Genomic DNA, 20,204 nt, shown 5'->3' with positions numbered 1-20,204 from the left:
GACAAGTGACTTGGTTTTAGTGCAATTGTGAAAAAGTAATGCTAATTGTAGTAAATTGTATTATATCCTTACTATTTATGTATAGTCCCTTGGCAACAGTAGTTTTGAGTCTAATTAAAAATTTAATATTCTGTAAAAATTCCACTTGTATATTCATGCTCTCTCATCCTCCTTAATTTGTGGTTTGAGTAATAGGGACAAGGTTTCATGATATATATATATATATATATATATATATATATATATATATATATATATATATCTATCTATCTATCTATCTATCTCCAGGGGAATTATGCTCATTGCTGTGACTCTGAGTTTTTATAAGTATACTTAATTAGGCCTTAATAAAGGCCTAGGTATTACTTCTAGTCAGATCACATGTGTCTGACTTCCTTCAGGACTTTATTGTATGAAAAAGAGAGGGAAGAAGTTTGCAATAACTTTAACTCTTTTGGGGTACACATTTAGTAAATATTATTTTTATGAGAAGCAGGATTTTATCCAATAGGAATCTGAATGAAAAGCATGCATATCATATACTTTATAGAGACCAAGTTTGATGGGATAAGTTCTGTCAAGTCCTAGAGGAAGTACAATCTTCAATAACAGTAGTCTTCAATTAGAGGCCAGCATGAGGATGGGAGATGAAGCTCAAAACTGAAAAAGCAAGATCTGAGATTGAAAATAAATTCAATTGGACTGGAGGTTTCTAATTATTTGTTTATAATTTTTTCTATTTGTTTATTATTTGTTCTTCTAACCCCTCCCTTCACACAGGAGCCCTAGCCCAGTGGTTGGCAAATTGTGACTCGTGAGCCACATGCAGCTCTTTGGCCCCTTGAGTGTGGTTCTCCCATACAATACTACCACGGCCTGGCGAGTCTATTTTGAAGAAGTGGCATTAAGAAGAAGTTTAAAAATTTGGCTCTCGAAAGAAATTACAGTAGTTGTACTGTTGATATTTGGCTTTGTTGACTAATGAGTTTGCCGTCCCAGACCTATTTTCGGAATTTAAGTAAAATCCTGTCCAGCTGATCAGTGCCTTTCTTCTTTAAGGAGTTGTCTCCTCCTCTCCAGGAAGCAGAACCCGCTCGCACCTATCAGGGATTGGCACTTGAAAAATAGTTAAGTATTGGCAGTCCCTGAAAGCCAGAACCAGAAGCTTCTTTAAATTCCTGGGTCCAATAACATACCCAGCAACCGAGACAACCAGAAAAACCAGTATAGTGGGCGGTGCCGGGAAAAGGAGAATCCGGAAGTCCTAGGCACAGGAGACTGAATACCATCTCCGCAGTTGACTATCCAGCCTTGCAGACGTTCTGGCGGGCTCCGCTGCGATCCACTCTTTCGGCGCTCGACTCGCCCGCGCTGCCGCCGCAGGCCGAAGGAGGGGCAAAGCTCAAGATGGCGGACAAAACGCTAGGCGGCTCTCAGAAGGCCAGTTCAAAGGTAATTTCTCAGAGGACTGCGTAAGTCAGCGAGTCTCCCCTGGTCGTCTGGGGCCTGCAGATGCTCCAGGGCGGCGGGAGGGGTTGGGTGGGATTCTGCATTTCGGTTGCAATGGCAGGCCGGGCGCCGACGCTCCGTGGTGCGCAGGTTGAGAGGCCTGGCGTCCCTCCTAGTCCCAGCTCCGACTCGGCTGGAGACTGGTAGGCCCCGGGGTGGCTAGGGCTGCCGTGAGGAGTCCGGCCTACGCCTGGCACTGCATGAAGCCAAGTGTTTAGATTGGGGTCTGAAGCGGCGAAAATGCTCCACGGTGTCTCACCTTGCGCGCTGAGGCCGCTGATCACAGCTTGGGAGAGGTGATCGCTTCCCAGCGATTACATCCCTGCCCAGCTTTTCGGTTCTTTGGTTTTGGGTCTCACGGTGCCAGCCTCCCTTCATTTCCTTCAAGTCCTCCGGTGCGACGGGCAGTTGCGAGCGGAGGACCCACCGGAGGGCGCGGGCGGTAGGCGCGGGCCGGGCGCAGCGGGGCTGCCTACCGAGGTTCACGCGCTGCACGTGGCCTTGCCGGCCTGAGGCTGAGCTGAGCGCGTATCTGGTCGCCGCACTTCCGCGTGCGCTTTACTGAAAGGGGTACTTCCTGGGTTCGAGGCTACCTGGATTAGAAAGTCGCCTTGGAGTTTGCAGGGAGTTGTGTGCGCCAGTTGGGAAGCCTTTGAGCTGGAGACGTTTGGTGTTAGGTTGTGTTTAGCAGCATCTGGTCTAAGTTGCCACATTGGGCGGTTTTTTGTTTGTTTTTTAGTTCCTCATCTCGAACATGAATGATATAGATATTGCCTGCAGTAGCTGTTAAGTTTTTAATGGTGATGTAAGAAGTTTAACACTTAACGCTCTGTTACATCTTAAAGCCACTTATTTAGGAAGTTAAGTGTATGGTAGACCGGGCGGACGTGCCTTGTGTTTATAGTTTGTTGTGACAAACATTAATAACCAGTTTTGTAGTTGCTGTCTCAGTTTATAATAAATAATAACCTTGTGTCATTTGAGGAATGATGTTAACAATTAGTTTGCAATTACAGTGGCTTTACCAGACATTTTTTTAGTTCTGTAAAACTATGGTAGAGGGCCAGTTTTGGTTCTTTACATTATGCATTTACTCTTTGTCATTTTCTTCCCTCCCTGGTACATTTCCCCTTGGGGATTAGGGGATAAGTTGGATACTTGACTCACTTTCTAGAAACAGTCTCCTGACAAAAACTGCCTTGCTTACTATAGGGAACTGTTGCTAAAGCTAGTTAAATCTATAATAATTTACACATAAATGTCACAATTTTTTGTTTCTCCAAATAATATTTTAAGTATCTCCTAGTTTGAGGCCTTGGATACATTTTAATATCTGTTTAATCTTCCTTCTATATAAAATAGGACTTCTCCTGCTTGTGTGTGACTGTTACCTATAATTAAATTGTTGGATCTTCCAGTAAATTCTTTTGTTTTATTAATCCTTACAAGAGGATATTTTTCCATTGATTTTTAGAGGGAGTGGTTAAGGGAGGGGGAGAGACCGAAACTTCGAACTCACAAGGATTGATTGCCTCTTGCAAGCTCTGCCTGCTGGGGATCAAGCGAGGGTCATGCCCTTTAATGAAATTGAACCCACCACCCTCAAGTCTCTGGGTCTGACACTCTATCCACACCAGCTAGGGCAAATCTTTTTAGGTATATTGTTTTTGTTTATCATCGGTTGATATCATTAAGAGATACTCTGATGACTGTAAAAGGAATTAATATCTCAGGATTCAAATAATGTTATATAACATGATTTTCTCTATTAATATAGAGGCTGCATGATGTAAAATATCTTGGATTTTGATAAAAACAAAACAAAACTAGATTTGGTTCAGATCCTGTGTTGGTAATTAATTTTATTTGCAGTTTTAGGCAGATTTTATTACCCCCCCCCCTTTTTTTTTAAACTTGACCTTAAGAAGGAAGGGAGAGAGAAAGAGAAATGTCAATGTGAGAGAGAGATACATCAATGTGTTGTCTCCTGAATCCTCCCTGATGGGATTAAATCTGAAATCTAGGTATATACTCTGATGGAATCAAACCCACAACCTTCGAGGACACTCCAACCAATGGCCATAACTGGCCAGGCCAGTTGCATAAGCTATTGAGTCTCAGTTTCTTTTGTAATATGGGTACAATTCATCGCTTTTTTACGAGGTTGATGTAAGGATTAAATGAGCTAATGTTTATAAAGTACACTAGAGGCCTGATACACGAAACTCATTGCAAGAGTGGGCTTCTAACACCTGGGACCAGAGCTTCCCTCGTAGCCCCAGCTTCGTCTGGAAGGTTGTCTGGACTGTTGTCTGGACATTGGTCTAATTAGTATATTATACTTTTATTATTATAGATAATACTAGAGGCCCAGTGCACGAAATTTATGCATGGGGAGGGGGGTCCCCTCTGCCCAGCCTGCACCCTCTCCAGTCCTGGACCCCTTGGGGGATGTTGGACTGTCGGTTTTTGGCCCGATCCTTGGGATCACTGGCTCCTAACTGCTCATTTGCCTGCTTGCCTGATTGTCCCTAACTGCCCCCCCTGCCAGCTTGATTACCCCCAACTGCCCCCCTGCCAGCCTGGTCGCCCCAACTGCCCTCCCCCCCTGACCTGGTTGCCCCTCACTATCCCCCTCTGCCAGCCTGCTCACCCCTTACTGACCCCCCCCCCCCCCCCCTCCAGCCTAGTTGCCCCCAACTGCCTCCCCGGCTGGCCTGATTGTCCCTAACTGTCGACCTGCCAGCCTAGTTGCCCCTTAGTACCCCCCTGCCAGCCTGTTTTCCCACAACTTCCTCCCCACCCTCAGCCTGGTTGCCCCCAACTGCCTTCCCCCCCCCCCCCCCCCCCCCCCACTCCCCATGCAGCCTGCTGGTCAGTTGTTTGGTCCTCCCTTGCTAACCCTCTTGCTGGCCTGGTTGTCCCATGTAACCTGCTCGTGAGTCGTTTTGTTATCCCTTGTTAACCCCCTTGCCACCCTTGTCGCCCCATGCAGCCTGCTGTTTGCTTGTTACTGTGAGGGTGTCATCATCAATTTGCATATTGCCCTTTTATTAGTATAGATTAGTTCTTTTCCCTTATATTAGTTAATATTCTCCTTTTTATGCTTAGAGGAAATTAAAAGTACTTTTCAAAATGTCAGGATAATGTCTAATCCTGAGGTTTAGAATCTTAAGACATGAACTATAATAATGACTGCCCAGGTTGTTGCTTTTTATTTTTAACACAAGTCCAGAAATGATTAGAGAGAGGATCAGACCATTTTTGGCTAATACTACAGTATTTGGAGTTTCTAGCCTTTGATCTCTGGTTTGATTTCCCTTTCTCTTGTGACAGCAGATGAGTGACATTCTACAATACAGATGAGATTATTCTGTTTCATGTTCATTCTTCTTCTTTGCTGCTTAAATTCTCATTGATATCGGAAGGGATGTTTGTAAATCATTTCTAGACAATGAGAAAATTTTTAATTAAAAAATGTACAATATACTAATTTTTGCATAGATAATGGCAAAATTATTTGACATGTCTTAGTTATAAAATACAGAAGTTATGTTGGATAACTTCTACAGTTCCTTCTAGCTTTAAAAATTACATTTTATGTATGCATAAAATGACTTCCTTTATGTGTAGTTGTGCCTAGTGAAGAGATCCCCTGCCCTTTTGTCTTCTGTTTAATTTTTTAAAAGTATATTATTGATTTCAGAGAGGGAGGGAGAGGGAGAGACAGAAACATAAATATCCTTGATGGGAGAGAACCATTGATTGGCTGCCTCCTGCTTGTCCCCTTGTGGGGATGGAACCTTCAGCCTGGGCATGTGCCCTTAACCCGAATCAAACCCGGGACCCTTCAGTCCACAGGCAATACAATGTTCTATCCACTGAGCCAAACTGGCTGGGGCTCTTCTGTTTAATTTTAATTAAAATTAAAGCCTGGCAACTATAGAAATTCAGAAATGTTTTAGGAATGAGCTAAGATTTTCTTATGCATTATTCCTGTTTATCACCGGACTAAAATACTACTTTGGGGGAGAGGGATGTTGACGCTATATTTGTTTTTGAGAGGAGAGACAAAGACAAGTTTATAATTATTTGCTTATAAACTTGTTAAACATTTTCTTAGAATTTACCAAATTATATTAAGAGGGTTTTTTTGTTTGTTTGTTTGCTTACTCAGCAAATATGAGGATGTGAAGAGAATGTGATATTTTCTTGGCTTCTGCATCTCCTGTGCTGTAATATCAATATTGAATTGTGTGCCCTGCTACTGCTCTCTAACAATGCTTATTTTTTCCCACATTTCAAAAGTTGGGTTACATAGGTAAATAAACAAAACATTGCTAGCTTCTTTGACATTAAATACTAAGTTGGTTTGGGAACAATTTTGATTGATTGCTGATTAACCAAGTATTTCACTTATAAGAAATAAGTAAAATGAGCATTCATCCAAGGCTTGTGATCCTTAGGTATTAATTACTGCCTATTTACACTTTTTTTGTTGTTCCTGAAAATACTGTATTTTCCGGCATGTAAGATGACTTTTGAAACGAAAAAAAGTCAACCTAAAATCGGGGGCAAAAGACCAAAATTGCAAAAAATTACCTGCAGATCTTGACGGCAAAGTAAGTCTTTTCTTTGAAGTGGGGGGTAGTCTTATACAGCGAATATAGGCCTAAATCTATGTTTTAACTGTAAAATTACATACGCCGGAAAATATATGTAAGATTTATATACAAAAATCTGCAAACAAAATACAAACCTGGAAAATTAGGCTCTGCAAAGTTTCCAGTTTTATTTATTTATTTTTAATATATTTTATTGATTTTATACAGAGAGTAAGGGAGAGGGACAGAGAGTTAGAAACATCGATGAGAGAGAGTCATTGATTAGCTGCCTCCTGCACACCCCCCCACTGGGGATGTGCCGCAACCAAGGTACATGCCCTTGACCGGAATTGAACCTGGGACCTTTCAGTCCCCAAGCCAACGCTCTATCCATTGAGCAAAACCGGTTTCAGCAAGTTCCCAGTTTTAAATTAAACTGAATTTTTATTATAATGTGGTCATAATCTTAAAATATAAGGTGATTAGTTTTATGTGTGGAAGGTTGTGTTTTGTTAAATACCTTAAAAAAATTTTTTATACACCAGGTATGTGCTAGAAATTTTGTGGAAATAACCTTTTTGAAAGCAAGAAATATTTGCCTGGAGCACTTGAGACTATTTGGTAGTTAGAGGTCTCTTTGAGAAGTTTAAATTTTTTTCACTAGGCTTTTCCTCAGTTTAGATAAATTTCAGGACACTGAAAATGTAGTTACAACTTTCCATGTACTGTTACTGGTACTGTTTTGGATGTGATTTTAAAGATTACTTCAGGTTTGTTATTTAACTTTATTATACATTAGAGGCTCGGTGAATGAAAATTCATGCACTGGAGGGGGTTCCCTTGCTCTGGCATGCCCCATCTCACAGTCCAGGGACTCTCAGAGGCAGGAGGCAACCCAGTAATCCGGGGAAGGTGACACCTCTGCTGCTGCCACTGCCGGCAGTGCAAGCCTTGGCCGGCCCTGGTTACCTGAGCCTTGGGCAGCCCTGGGCAGCTGGGCAGTCTCCATCTGAAGCTTGCCTGCACCCCAGCCCTGTCCTGGGTGTCTTGGCAGCTGGGCAGCTGACATCCGAGGCTCACCTGCACCTCAGGCCATCCCTGGGGGACTGAGGGGACTGGGGGACTCCTGAGTCAGGTACGTGGAGTGGCTGGACCCGCCTACGGGCAGGCCCAGCTGAGCTGCACCTGCCACCTCAGAGGGGCTGAGGAGACTAGGTGTTGCTATCTTTGAGGGCATGGCAGTCAGCATATTCCCTCCTTATTGGCTGTGAGCACTGCCATCTTTGTGAGGGTGTGATGGCTAATTAGCATATTCCCTCTATTATATAGGATAGTGCATGTCTTAGTGATCGCATGGAGTTTTTTTGGTGTGGCTTAGAGAGTGGTATTAAGCTAGATAGCTGTTCCATGTTAGTGAGTGGACAGTATAGTACATAAACAGTGTATATTGCCAGTTTAGGCCTATATTCGCTGTATAAGACTACCCCCCACTTCAAAGAAAGGACTTACCGTATTTTTCAGACCATAAGACGCACTTTTTTCCCCCCAGAAGTGGGGGGGAAAAGTCCCTGCGTCTTATGGTCCAAATATAGCCTACACATATACTTTAAAAAAAAAAGTTTTTTTACTTGCCCGGCTCTGTGTGGTCTCTGTGTGCTTGCCCGGCTCTAAAATGGTTCTAAATGCTGCTGTTTACTTTACAGTAGGGGTGTCGAACTCAATCAGAGAAGGGGCCAAAATCTAAAATCCAGCCTAAATCGCGGGCCGAATGGTTTACTGAACAGTCATAAACTGTCATTGTGATGGAAACGCAGCGGAGTGCAGTGATGACAGCGCAGTGCGGGCCACATTGCAAGGCCTGGCGGGACGGATTTGGCCCGCGGGCCTTGTGTTTGACACATGTGCTTTACAGGGTTGATTACATGTGTTTATGACTGTGATGTTGGGTTTTAATGCACATAAAATATTTTAGGACACTATTTGTTTCAGAATCTTTTTTCTTCATTTCCCTTCTCTAAAAACTGGTGCGTCTTATGGCCCGGATCGTCTTATGGTCCGAAAAATACGGTACTTTGCCGTCAAGATCTGCAGGTAATTTTTGTGCAATTTTGGTCTTTTGCTCCCAATTTTCGATTGACTTTTTTTCATTTCAAAAGTCGTCTTATACGCCGGAAAATATGGTAGGTTAAGCCAACAAATATATCGAGTTCCTGTCACTTGCCAGGACTTGTGCTTGGTTTTGAGAAAAAAAAACATTAAATAAGATGCTAGCCACTTTTAGGGGAGCATGCTGTCCAGTGAAAGAGAAGAGTCAACATCAATAGGTTGGGTGAAAGAAGTGACAGCTGGTTGAATGGAGGGTGGGTGGAGGAATCTTTAAGAGCATAGAAGAATTTGACTGAATCATTTTGAACAATGAGAGTTTTGAAGGATAGAGATAAGGGCCGTATAAAAGAGATGGGTGAGGTGAAGAAAAAGAAATCTCAGGGAAGTGGATAAGTGGTCTTGTATAGATACAGTGCTTGCATACTATCTAATAAAATATACAAATTAACCATCACTTTGTTACACACTAGCCACGCCCACCACACAATCAGGAGCAAGTATGCAAATTAACCCAACCAATATGGCTGTGGCCACGGAGTGAGCAGGGGGCTTGGGTTTCTCTGGCAATGGAGGAAGCCAAGCTTCTTGCACACCTGGCCAGCCCAGGCCTCCACTCAAGGCTACAAAGTCTCAATTACAGAAGATAAATCCCAACAAAATTGGCGGCAGCCACGGAGCTGGAGAGAGCAGGAGGCTTGAGTTGCCCCCGGCCATGGAGGAAGCCAAGCTTTCTGCACACCCTGGTGGGCCCAGGCCTTCACTCAAGGCTACAAAGTTTCAATTATAGAAGATAAATAAATCCCAACAAAAATGGTGGCAGTCACAGAGTGAGCAGAAGGCTTGGCTCTGCTCCAGGCTACAAAATTTTAATTATAGAAGATAAATAAATCTAAGATATCAAGGCTTCCCCTTGGGTTGCTGGTGGGCATGGCCAGCTTGCAAACTACCACAGGCCCCTCGCCCAGGCCATTCCACGCCCCAGGGGAACCCCCACCCTGATCTGGGACACCCTTCAGGGCAAACCAGTAGGCCCCCACCCATGCACCAGGTGGCTTTATTATTCTATCTTATCTAATAAAAGAGTAATATGCAAATTGATTGTCACTCCAACACACAATATGGCTACCCCTGTGTGGTCAAAGATCCTGCCCCCATGTGGACACAAGATGGCCACCACAAGATGACCAGCAGGGGAGGACAGTTGGGAGGGACCAGGCCTGCAAGGGAGGGCAGTTGAGGGCAATCAAGCCTTCAGAGGAGGGCAGTTATGGGTGACCAGGCCAGCAAAGGAGGGAAGTTGGGGGTGACTGGGTCTGCAGAGAAGGGCAGTTGGAGGGTACCCAGGCCTGTAGGGGAGAGCATTTGGGGGGGACCAGGCCTGCAGAGGAGGGCAGTTAGGGGCAACAGGCTGGCAGATGAGCAGTTAGGCATCAATCAGGCTGGCAGGGGAGCAGTTAGGGAGTAATCAGGCTGGCAGGCAGAAGTGGTTAGGGGCAATCAGAAAGGCAGGTAGGCAAGCAGTTTGGAGCCAGCAGTCCTGGATTGTGAGATGTCCCAGTAGGATAGGGCCTGAATGGGCTGTCGGACATCCTTCGAGGGGCCCCAGATTGGAGAGGGCCCAGGCTGGGCTGAGGGACAACCATCCCTCTCCTGTGCACGAATTTCATGCATCAGGACTCTAGTATGACATAAAAGGAGCTGAGATGGAAAGGTTAACCCTACCAGACCGCTGTACTGATCTTTTGGTAATTTCCAAATCTTCCAATATACCGCTGTACCTAATTTTCAGTACTTCGCCTAGTATGTGAAAAAAATGTGTCACAAACTAAAAATAACCAACCAATCATGTCTGACCTCATGGTTAGCCATTGCAAATGTCTGCCCCCATTTGTTTAAATTGACTTTGTGTGGTTTGACATGAAAAAATGCTGAAAATTCACAATGAAACGCGTAGCTGATGAACCAAGCACTTCAATAGGAAAGGGAAGTGGGTCTAGGCTTATCACAATCCAACAGGTGATCTGTACTTTGGTTGATTCAGACCCTGAGGAGTCAGAATTTCATCAAGAATACGTTTCCAGTTCAGGTGACACAGACAGTGAGAGCTCGAGTGATGAGGAGAATCTTGAACCTTATAGAGCTAGAGCGATAGTAAGAGAAGGGGGGTGTGTCCCTCAAACAGCTGATGGGGGAGATCTAGGTGGTGATGAAGGTTGGACAAGGAATTTTGTATCACCAAATACAGATCTGAATTTTAGTGAGGATGGAAAAGGCCCAGTGAACATTCCTGGATCTATCATAGAGGAGAGTGAACCAATTGACATTTTATCTTTGTTTTTGGATGATACTTTCTGGCAAAATTTGACAGGAAAAACCAATCTCTGGGCCCACCAATTACATATAGCAAAGCCCAACTCCTACAATGCCAAAAATTTCAAGTATGTCACAATGGAAGAAATGAAGGCTTTTCTTGGACTGAGGAATCTATATGGAATACTTATGTATAAAGCCCAGCTTTCGGGATTATTGGACAAATGAGGGCCCTGACTTTGTTGGGTTTACTTCTGGAATTTGAAATGTTATGACTCAAGATAGATTCTTGGCCCTTTGAAGTTTTTTTTCTTTAATATTTTTTATTGATTTTTTTACAGAGAGGAAGGGAGAGAGCTAGAGAGCTAGAAACGTCAATGAGAGAGAAACATTGACCAGCTGCCTCTTGCACACCCCCTACCGGGGATGTGCCCGCAACCAATGTACATGCCCTTAACCGGAATCTAACCTGGGACCTTTCAGTCTGCAGACCGACGCTCTACCACTGAGCTAAACCGGCTTTGGCCCTTTAAAGTTTTTTATATAAACATAATTAATGAGGAAAACACAGATATCGATAAGATAGATAGAATATATAAAGTTAGGCCTTTCTTGGAAAGTCTGCTCCCCAAGTTTCTCCACTTCTATCTGCCAATACAACATTTGAGCCTAGATCCTGACAAAAAAACGCTTGGTCATCAAGCAGTATATCAAGGATAAGCCCACAAAGTAGGCATCAAGTCTTTCCTTCTCTGTGAAGGTGAGACTGGCTACATTTTGAATGCAGAAATCTACACTGGTGCTGCACCAAGACTTATAAAAGACTTGGGCGCAGTAGGAAATACAGTCGTTCGTCTCCTGACCTCATGTGCAATGGAAAATAAATCTCATGTGCTTGTCATGGACTGGTTCTACAACTTTGTAACCCTTGCTAAATATGCACTGTCAGAATTACAGGAATTGTGGGAACCCTGCAGCAAAACAGGAAGCAGTGTCCTAAGTCGCTGACAAGTGTAAAAACTTGGGGTGATAGTCGCTACCTATGTCAAGAAAGTGTAACATGTTTAGTTTGGCAGGATAGAAAGCCCATTGCATTTATTTCAAATTACCATGATCCAGCCCAAAATGTAGTAATAAACAGAAGAAATAAAGATGGCAGTGTGCAAGAAATACAGGTGCCACAGCTGGTGAAGGACTATAATAAATATATGTGTGGCAGTGACAAAAATGATCAGATGACCCACTTTCACCAATCTCGTTATCATTACTGCTGGCCCTGGCGGCTTTTCATAACATTTTTTTATGTGGGGCCACTTATAATTCTTATATCTTGTATTCTTCAAAGCAGCAAGCTGCTTCAAAAAAGCCAGCTTATTTCACCAGATATATTCAGAAACTGTGCCTGAAACTTATTGGTGGATATAGGACATCAGCCCACCACCACCCACAAAAGGAACCCTGCTCTCAATGGATGACCCCAGGCAATCATTTTCCAGAGATTCCCTCAGGACATCGTCTAATTATATCTGTGTTGTGTGCATGGAAAAGCACTCCAGGTACAAGCAAAATCCTGGAGTGTCTTACAAAGACAATCCATGCAATAAGGTGAAGAGCAACATTTGGTGCTCACTTTGCAAGAAGTACCTCTGTGTGAAACAAGACATCCTGCAGGGTGGATTGGCACACAAAGGTGGCATATTGGCGCTAGATGAAAGGTAGACCTATTTTCTACAATGTCTCCAAGTTCCATCTGATTCTAACCACTTGTTTGCATGTAACTAACATTTTTCTATACCATGTTGATTATTTCTCTTTAATGCTCAGGAGTCCAGGTATAGGGGACAGTTAGGTTCAGGCCTCAGGTCTGGTAGGGTTAAGTTTTAGCTAAATTGTGGAGGGCTTTTGAATTCTATAGAATACAATTAAAGAGCAATTCTGGAGGCAGAGTTTAAGAAGGATTTGGAAGTGAGGAGGATCAACTTGAAGATTATTGCAGTGCTGATATTAAGGATTGCTTCAAAAACCTCAACTCAGATTGTTTCTGGGAAGCTCTTCCTGACATCTTCCTCCCATTAATATTTGCATCTGCTCTTGTGGCATAGCCACGTTTTCACTTGTCTTTATTAGCTCCTAATTACATGAGCTATGCCATCTATAATGCAAGGCATTAGTACCAGTAGATGGTTGCCCAGTAAGTGGTCAAATAAAGGGGAGATTTTAACCACAATGGTGTCTTTAGCAAGGGAAAGGTGTTTTTGTAGAAGAGCTATATTAGAGGCAGGATGAACAGAATTTTACTTATGGTTATAGGGGTTAAGGAAGGAGTCCAGGATGACCCTGTTGTTATGCTGCTGCTGGCTAACACTTATTGATTAATTATTATGTACCAAACACTGAGTGCTTCACTTGTATTTATCTTTTACAATTTAGGGGTGTCGAACTCAATCAGAGAAGGGGCCAAAATCTAAAATCCAGCCTAAATCGCGGGCTGAATGGTTTACTGAACAGTCATAAACTGTCATTGTGATGGAAACGCAGCGGAGTGCAGTGATGACAGCGCGGTGCGGGCCACATTGCAAGGCCTGGCGGGACGGATTTGGCCCGCGGGCCTTGTGTTTGACACATGTGCTTTACATTATTGTGGAGGCAGGTGCTATTCAGCTTTACACATGAAGGAACTAGTCCCAAGGCTACAAATCTGGTAAATCTGATTCCAGAATATGCGCTAGTAACATTTCCAGATTATGAGTTATTTAGAGTTACCACCTAATGTAAGAAGTAAGATCCAGAGGATAAGATAGTTTGTGAGTCAGTTCACATCTATTGGTTTTGAGAATGACGTTCCAGGAAGCGGTTTGAGAACAGACTGAAACCTATGAGAGGACTGAGGTTAAGATCAGGAATTGGCAGTCATCTCAGTGCAATAAAGGTGTTGATTTGCTTTCTGTGGGAGAGATTGTTAAACTTGGTGGAGGTGTAAGTAGTAGATGCTTTAGACTCTAAAGTCATCTGCAAGATAGCAATAGGAATGGAGAGCTGACTAGGCAGAATGTCAGCACTGGAGGGATGTTACTGTGGATAGCTTGCTAATTTGAAAACCCAGGTGTGGAGGCCTTTCACTTAAAATAGGAGCAGACAGGAAGAAAAAAAGTTTTTACTCTCAGTCACCAAGATACAGGGTCATATGGCATGAGTATAGTTGGCCTCACCTTTATCTTGTATCCTCAGCAGCTATCAGAATGATCCTTTTTTCTTTGGGATTTTTTTGCTGTCCTTCTCTACATCTGTACTGTCGTTTGATAAATTGCTCTTTATCTGAATCTTTATTTCCTCAAACCACCCTTATTCTGCCCTTGCTTTTGGATCTTTTCATTTGGATGAGGAATTGTTCTGTAATTTCAGAAGATCTTTAAGCATTAATTTGTTGTTTTTATGTTCAAGAGAAAATAAAAACCCAAATAATATGGTTCAGTTCTAGGTTAAGAAGAGGGAGAAGCTCAACTTTTGAAGTAGCATATTTACAGTTTACCTGGACCACTAGCTTAAGAAGTTGGCTATTCTTTTAAAAATCTTATTAACTACTATTTGAATTTAACTTGTCTTAAATATTTGGTTTGCACTAAATATGATCAGTGCCATCTTAGTGTATTTGAAATCAGCTAATGTCTCTTCTTAAGCCAGGCTGTTATTTTTAAATCTTAGAAATGATGTTGTAGAAAATTAAAGACATGCTAGCACTTTCTTAGATACTCTTGTATGCTTAATATTCTGGGTGAACTTTAGAACTATTTTTTTTGTTACTATTATGAGTAGGATATTATTTTTATTACTTAGGTTAGTAAATAAAGCAGGTGATTCCCTCCCCTCCCCCTCAGACCATCCAGTCTTGACTGAACATTTTTCATTTCTAAGAGGAATTATTTATTTTCTTGGATTTTCTCACTGTCTGCAAATGGGCATATTTCAAATTATTTTTGAAAGTGTGTTTCGTAGAGATAATGTGTGTGTGTGTGTGTGTGTGTGTGTGTGTGTATAAAAGCCTAAGCAATTGTTGCAACTGAAACAACCAAATAGATAACTGAACAGGCTGCATGGGGCGACCAGGCCAGCAGGGGCGCAGTTGGGGGCGACCAGGCCAGCAGAGACAGGCATTGAGGGGCAGCCAGGTTGGCGGCGGGGGTGTGTGTATGTGTGTGTGTGTGTGTGTGTGTGTGTGGTGTGTGTGTGTGGCAGATTGGAGAGAGTGCAGGCTGGGTTGAGGGGACCTACCTGTGCACGAATTTCATGCACTGGGCTTCTATTTAAATGTAAAAAATTTCTTCTTCCATACCATCTTGCCATTTAAGAAAGGTTAGCTGGGAGAAGAAAGTAAATGAGGACCCAATAAATGTTGGAAAAAGAAAAGCAATGTATAGAAAGAACAGAGGTAGGAAGTATCTCCATGATTGGTTGTTTTGGGCTGATTTTGACTAGGATCCAGTAGAGTTCAGTGTGAAAATATGACCTGCTGTTCTTAGCCTTATGTTTAGATGAGATAAATAAAGTAGTACCGTGTGGATCCGAATGAATCTTACTTAAATAGTCTTGCAGCTTGGCTTTTTTGTCTTTAATAGTACAAAACCAATAAAATGTTATCTGCTGAATATAAACTGTAGATTAATGGGAAAAAATATATAAAATTTTGAGAGTTGACATTGTTGGCAAGTGCCATGACTTGAAGTTGAAGCGGCCCCCTTAAAACGAGTTGCAGGGCCCTGGCCAGGTATTTAGTTGGTTAGAGCATTGTCCCTGTATGCCAAGATTGTGGGTTCGTTCCCCAGTCAGAGCACATACAAGAAATAACTAATGAATGCATAAATGAGTGGAATAACAAATCTCTCTCTCTCTCTCTCTCTCTCTCTCTCTCATCAGTCAATCAATCAATAATTTTAAAAAGCTGCAAATGGAGGCCTAGTGGGGATTTGATAATAGGATTTTGTTTTTCTTTAAAGTTATTCTGCAGAATTGTACCTTTTGCTATATATCAAGAGTTTATATGTGTATTTTCTTGCTATTAGACTCTGTTTATATGACTTTTGGGTGGTTGGAGAAAGGAGAAGTTTTTTTTGCTGTGTAGTAAGTTGCTGCTAGGTCGGTGTTACAGCCGTGATGTATCATTTGTATCATATTTTGGGAAATACACATTCTGAATATTAAAGAATGGACTTGCACATTTATTTTGGATCACAACTTTTTCATATTAGAGATTTGCCTTTGGTTTTATTAGTTGAGAAGAAATTGCTACAAATTTGGAAAGATTAAGTCTGAAAAGTTGAGTACGAGAAACACTTGTTTTGTTAGTATAGGAAGACATTTTCTGATTGTTTAATATTGACTTACTTTTCATACTTGCAGATAAGATCATCAGATGTTCATTCATCTGGATCTTCAGATGCACATGTGAGTATAAAAGGCATTTTTGTGTATTTTTAAAAAATGTCATTTCTCTTTGTTTATATTCCTACCCTTATGATTTCACTTGATAAATGCACTTAAAATGTATTAGTGGCCTGATGCACGAATGAAGATTTGTGCAAGAATGGGCCTTCATTCCCCTGGCTGCCTGCACCAACTTCACTTTGGCGGGAGCTGCCTTTCTGCCTTGGTCAATTAGCATGTTACTCTTTTATTAAGTAGATGTGCCTATTTGTTTTTATCTTATTTGTTAGATGCCCTTCTCTTTTTGTTCCGTTCAGATAAGTTAGAACAGAACATGTTAGAAACCCAATATGTATATTTCCCTTTTTTTAAAAAATTATGCTTATAAAATTTTATGCATACATAAAGGTGTATACTTGTACGTTAACTATGGCATTGCACTATACACTCTCATTCTTTTCTCATTGCGCAATATACCTATTGAAATCCCTGTAAGTTAACAGGAATAGCTCTAGTCTAGTTTTTCAAATGGCTCAAATCTGAGCATCATAATGTTCCACAGAAAGAGGTACAATTATTTATTATGGTATTTCTCTGTTGATTGGCATTTACTTTTTCTTTTCTTTTTTTTAAAAATTAATCTTTATTGTTCATATTATTACAGAGGTTCCTCATTTCTTCCCCCCTCCACCAGGTTCCCACCCCACCCTGGGCCCCCTCTCCATCCCCCATTGTCCTCATCCATAGGTGCACAGTTTATGTTCAGTCTCTTCCTCCCTCCCTTTCCCCGATAGTAAATCCCTTTTCAGATAGTAAATCAGTTACTTAGCATTTTCTCATATCAATAATACCTCCACATGCCCAATGATACACTTCACACAAAAGACATTTCCAAATAGGTCAACCAGCCTCATCCAGGCCCCACCCAAGGCACTCACAGATCAACACCCCAGCGCTATACTAACTCAACACATCCAGATCTAAGCCTTCATCACTTGATTCAGCAGACCCTCAAGTTCCCGCAAAAGTTTCCAGCCATGTCTGAGAGGCAGCCATGGGACAGGGGCAGGCGCGGAGCAAGCTGTTCCGGGCCTGGCTGCTCCGGGCCTGGCCTCTGTTGCTCTGGTTGGTTCCACAACCAGCTCCTCTGGGTCTGGTCATTGCCGCTTCCGACCTAGTTGCTCTGGACTTGGCTGCTGCTGCTCCGGGCTTGGCCACACCCGACCCGGCTGCTCTGGGCCCGGCTGCTCCGGACCCGGCCGCTCCGGGCCTGGCTTCTCCCAGCCTGGCAGCTGCTGCTCCGGGCCTGGCCACACCAGACCCAGCTGCTCCGGGCCTGGCTGCACCCGACCCGGCTGCTCTGGGCCTGGCCGCTCCCAGCCTGGCAGCCGCTGCTCCGGGCCTGGCCGCTCCCAGCCTGGCAACCGCTGCTTCGGGCCTGGCCGCACCAGACCTAGCTGCTCTGGGCCTGGCCGCTCCCAGCCTGGCAGCTGCTGCTCCGGGCCTTGCCGCACCCGACCTGGCTGCTCCGGGCCTGGCTGCTCCCAGCCTGGCAGCTGCTGCTCTGGGCCTTGCCGCACCCGACCTGGCTGCTCTGGGCCTGGCCGCTCCCAGCCTGGCAGCCGCTGCTCCGGGCCTGGCCTCACTAGACCCGGCTGCTCTGGGCCTGGCCGCACCCGACCCGGCTGCTCTGGGCCCAGCTGCCCTGGGCCCAGCCACTCCAAGCCTGGCCGCTCCCAGCCTGGATGCTCCGGGCTTGGCTACTGTTGTTCTGGGCCTGGCTGCTCCCACCCCGGCTGCTCTGGGCCCGGCTTCTCCGGGCCCGGCCACTCCGGGTCTGGGTGTTCCTGGACTGGCCACCCTGGGCTTGGCCGCCTCCGCCTCAGGCCTGGCTGCCACTGCCCCAGGTCTGGCTGCTCCAGGCCTGGCTGTTGATGCTCTGGTTCTGGCTGCTGCTGCTCTGGGGCCTGGCTGTTGCTGCTCTGGGCCCGGCTGCCATTGCCTTGTGCCTGGCCACCGCTGTTCCAACATTCTGTCTTTTTTTTTTTTTTTTTTTTTTTTAATGCATTTATGTTGCAATGTTGGCTGGTGAGTTGAGTTCTGACTTAGTCTTTGATTTTTCAAGATCTTCTTTGTATTCTTTCTTAGGTAATTTTACTATCTTTTGCTCTCACTTGTTTTCTTCACCTTGAGAACTTCTTTGGTTTCTTCCTCCTTGTCCTGGGAGCTCAGCAGGTTGGCCTGTGGCACCCCTTTGTTCTCCGCGGGCTCCTGCGCTGCTTCAGCCTGTTGCCAGGGTCGGCGCTGCCCAGGAAGCAGCCCCCGGCCTTGGCTCCGTTGCCCGCGCTCAGCGGTCGAAGGCTCAGGGGCACCCCTCCCCGGGGGCTCCGTCGCCCGGCTCCTTGCTGGTGCCCGGCTGGCTGGTGTCTGGCAGCGGCTCCTGCTCCCTGTCACATTCCTCCAGTCTGGAGCTTTTTTCCTCCTTCCCCCTAGGGGCGTCTAGCATCAGAGTCAACAGACTGTCCTCTGCATGCAGTGTGCATGACTGGGGGCTCCCCTTTTCGCCGCTCCCCTGGGATTCCGCCTCCCAGTCCCGTCTCCCCCTGCCTGAGCCTGGCTCCCCAGGGTCTGGCCTAGGACTGGGGTTCATAGCAGTCGAAACTGGGTTCCCAACACGGCCGGGGCTCCTGTTTCCTTCCATCCAGGGCAATCCTGCATCAGAGTCAACATTCCTTCCCTTGCAAGCAATGTGCGCGACTCCGGGGGCCCGGCCTTTGCCACTCTCCCAGGACTCCACCTCACAGCCCCGTCTCCCTCTGCTTGAGCTTGGGTCCCCAGGGATTGGCCTAGAACTGGGGTTCAGAGCAGTCCAGACTGAGGCTCAGCGCCGCCGGAGGCTTTGTTTCTTCCGGCTAGGGTAATCCAGCATCAGAGTCAACATTCAGTCCTCTGCGCGCAATGTACGCGCGACTCCGGGGGCCCTGCTTTTTGCTGCTCCCCTGGGATTCCGCCTCACAGCCCCATCTCCCCCTGCTGGAGCCTGGGTCCCTAGGGTCTGGCCCATAACTGGGGCTCAGCGCTGCCGGTTCGGGGGTTCAGCCCAAGCTGGGGGTTTTATTTCCTTCCTGCTAGGGGACGCCAGGCAGCACCCAGCCCTCTCCTCTCCGGCTGCGACCTCTCCGTGCACACATGTGTGCGGGTGCGCAGCATGTCTCCGTACCTTAGGCTTTTTTTCAGCTCCTCTGATTTTCCTTTTGGTTTTCTCTTTCCTTCTGTTGTAGAATTTTCAGTCAGTCGACTACCTGTAGCTCTGGGCGATGTCCACTCTACATTTTAGTTGTATTCCATTGAAATTGTTGTGTGCTGCTGCGGTTAGGTGTCTACCCGAGCAGCCATCTTGGATCCTCCTTCCACATCTATCTACTTTTTCTTGAAAGGGTTTTGGTATTTTGGATAGTATTGCAATGAACATTCTTTACATGTTATTACAGCGGTACTCAAAGTATGGTCTTCATACCCCTGAGAGTTGAGAATCTTTCAGGGGGTAAGTGAGTTCAAAACTATAACACTAACACATTATTTGCCTTTTTCACTGTGTTGACATTTGCACTTAGGGTGAAAAAAACAATTGATGGGTAAAATGTTGGCATCTGAGCATGGATCAAGGCAGTGTTTCCAAAATGTATCAGTAGTCATTGTATTATTTTTTGTAGGCACAGAAAAATATGCTCGTTTCTCTTAAGACTGTTTTTGATGAAGCAGTAAAATTATTATTAGATTTTGTCCTTTTATATGAGTCTTCTTAATGTTATATACGATGAAATGGAGAGTACCTATAAGGCAGTTCAATTTACCAAAGTGTAATTTGAGCTTTCATTGAAAACTTTCCCCATAAAATTTGAGCTTTCATTGAAAACTTTCCCCATAATTAAGGACCTTCCTGATGAAATTAGTGGTGATATTAAGGGAGGAGTGTTTTGATAGCGTATAATTAAATTTGTCAATATTTGGACAATGGGTTTATTTCTAGTTTTCAACACTACATATACGTTGAAACTTATGAAAAAACTTATTTTCCTATTCCTATAAAGATGGATGCATCTGGATCCACAGAAAGTGATATGCCAAGTCGGACACGACCTAAGAGCCCAAGAAAACATAATTATAGGAATGAAAGTGCCCGTGAAAGTCTTTGTGATTCTCCTCACCAGAATACTTCAAGAGTAAGTTGTTGATAAAAGTAATATAGTTAATTAA

The 20,204-nt window shown here is 44.3% G+C and overlaps 1 protein-coding gene across 10 annotated transcripts in view; it reads left to right on the top strand.

Annotated features, from left to right (window-relative positions):
• The first annotated feature begins 995 nt into the window (after nucleotides 1-995).
• Nucleotides 996-20,204, top strand: part of LOC118722757 (U2 snRNP associated SURP domain containing) — a 76,416-nt gene continuing 57,207 nt past the window's right edge. For 3 of the 10 annotated variants that reach the window (XM_036444649.2, XM_036444647.2, XM_036444653.2), the window contains exons 1-3: nucleotides 997-1,452; nucleotides 15,924-15,968; nucleotides 20,039-20,170. In XM_036444649.2, coding sequence (XP_036300542.1) covers nucleotides 1,408-1,452; nucleotides 15,924-15,968; nucleotides 20,039-20,170 — 222 coding nt within the window. In that variant the 5' untranslated portion in view covers nucleotides 997-1,407. Of the gene's footprint in view, nucleotides 1,453-13,612; nucleotides 13,633-15,923; nucleotides 15,969-16,237; nucleotides 16,296-20,038; nucleotides 20,171-20,204 lie in introns of those variants that run through there. The other 7 variants (XM_036444652.2, XM_036444646.2, XM_036444645.2 and 4 more) reach the window with 5 other exon arrangements.

Source organism: Pipistrellus kuhlii, unplaced genomic scaffold (genome assembly GCF_014108245.1).
Source record: "Pipistrellus kuhlii isolate mPipKuh1 unplaced genomic scaffold, mPipKuh1.p scaffold_m20_p_2, whole genome shotgun sequence".
In the NCBI taxonomy this organism is placed as follows: domain Eukaryota; kingdom Metazoa; phylum Chordata; class Mammalia; order Chiroptera; family Vespertilionidae; genus Pipistrellus; species Pipistrellus kuhlii.
Note: the sequence above shows the minus strand (reverse complement) of the source record. Positions and strands in the feature narration are given on the sequence as shown.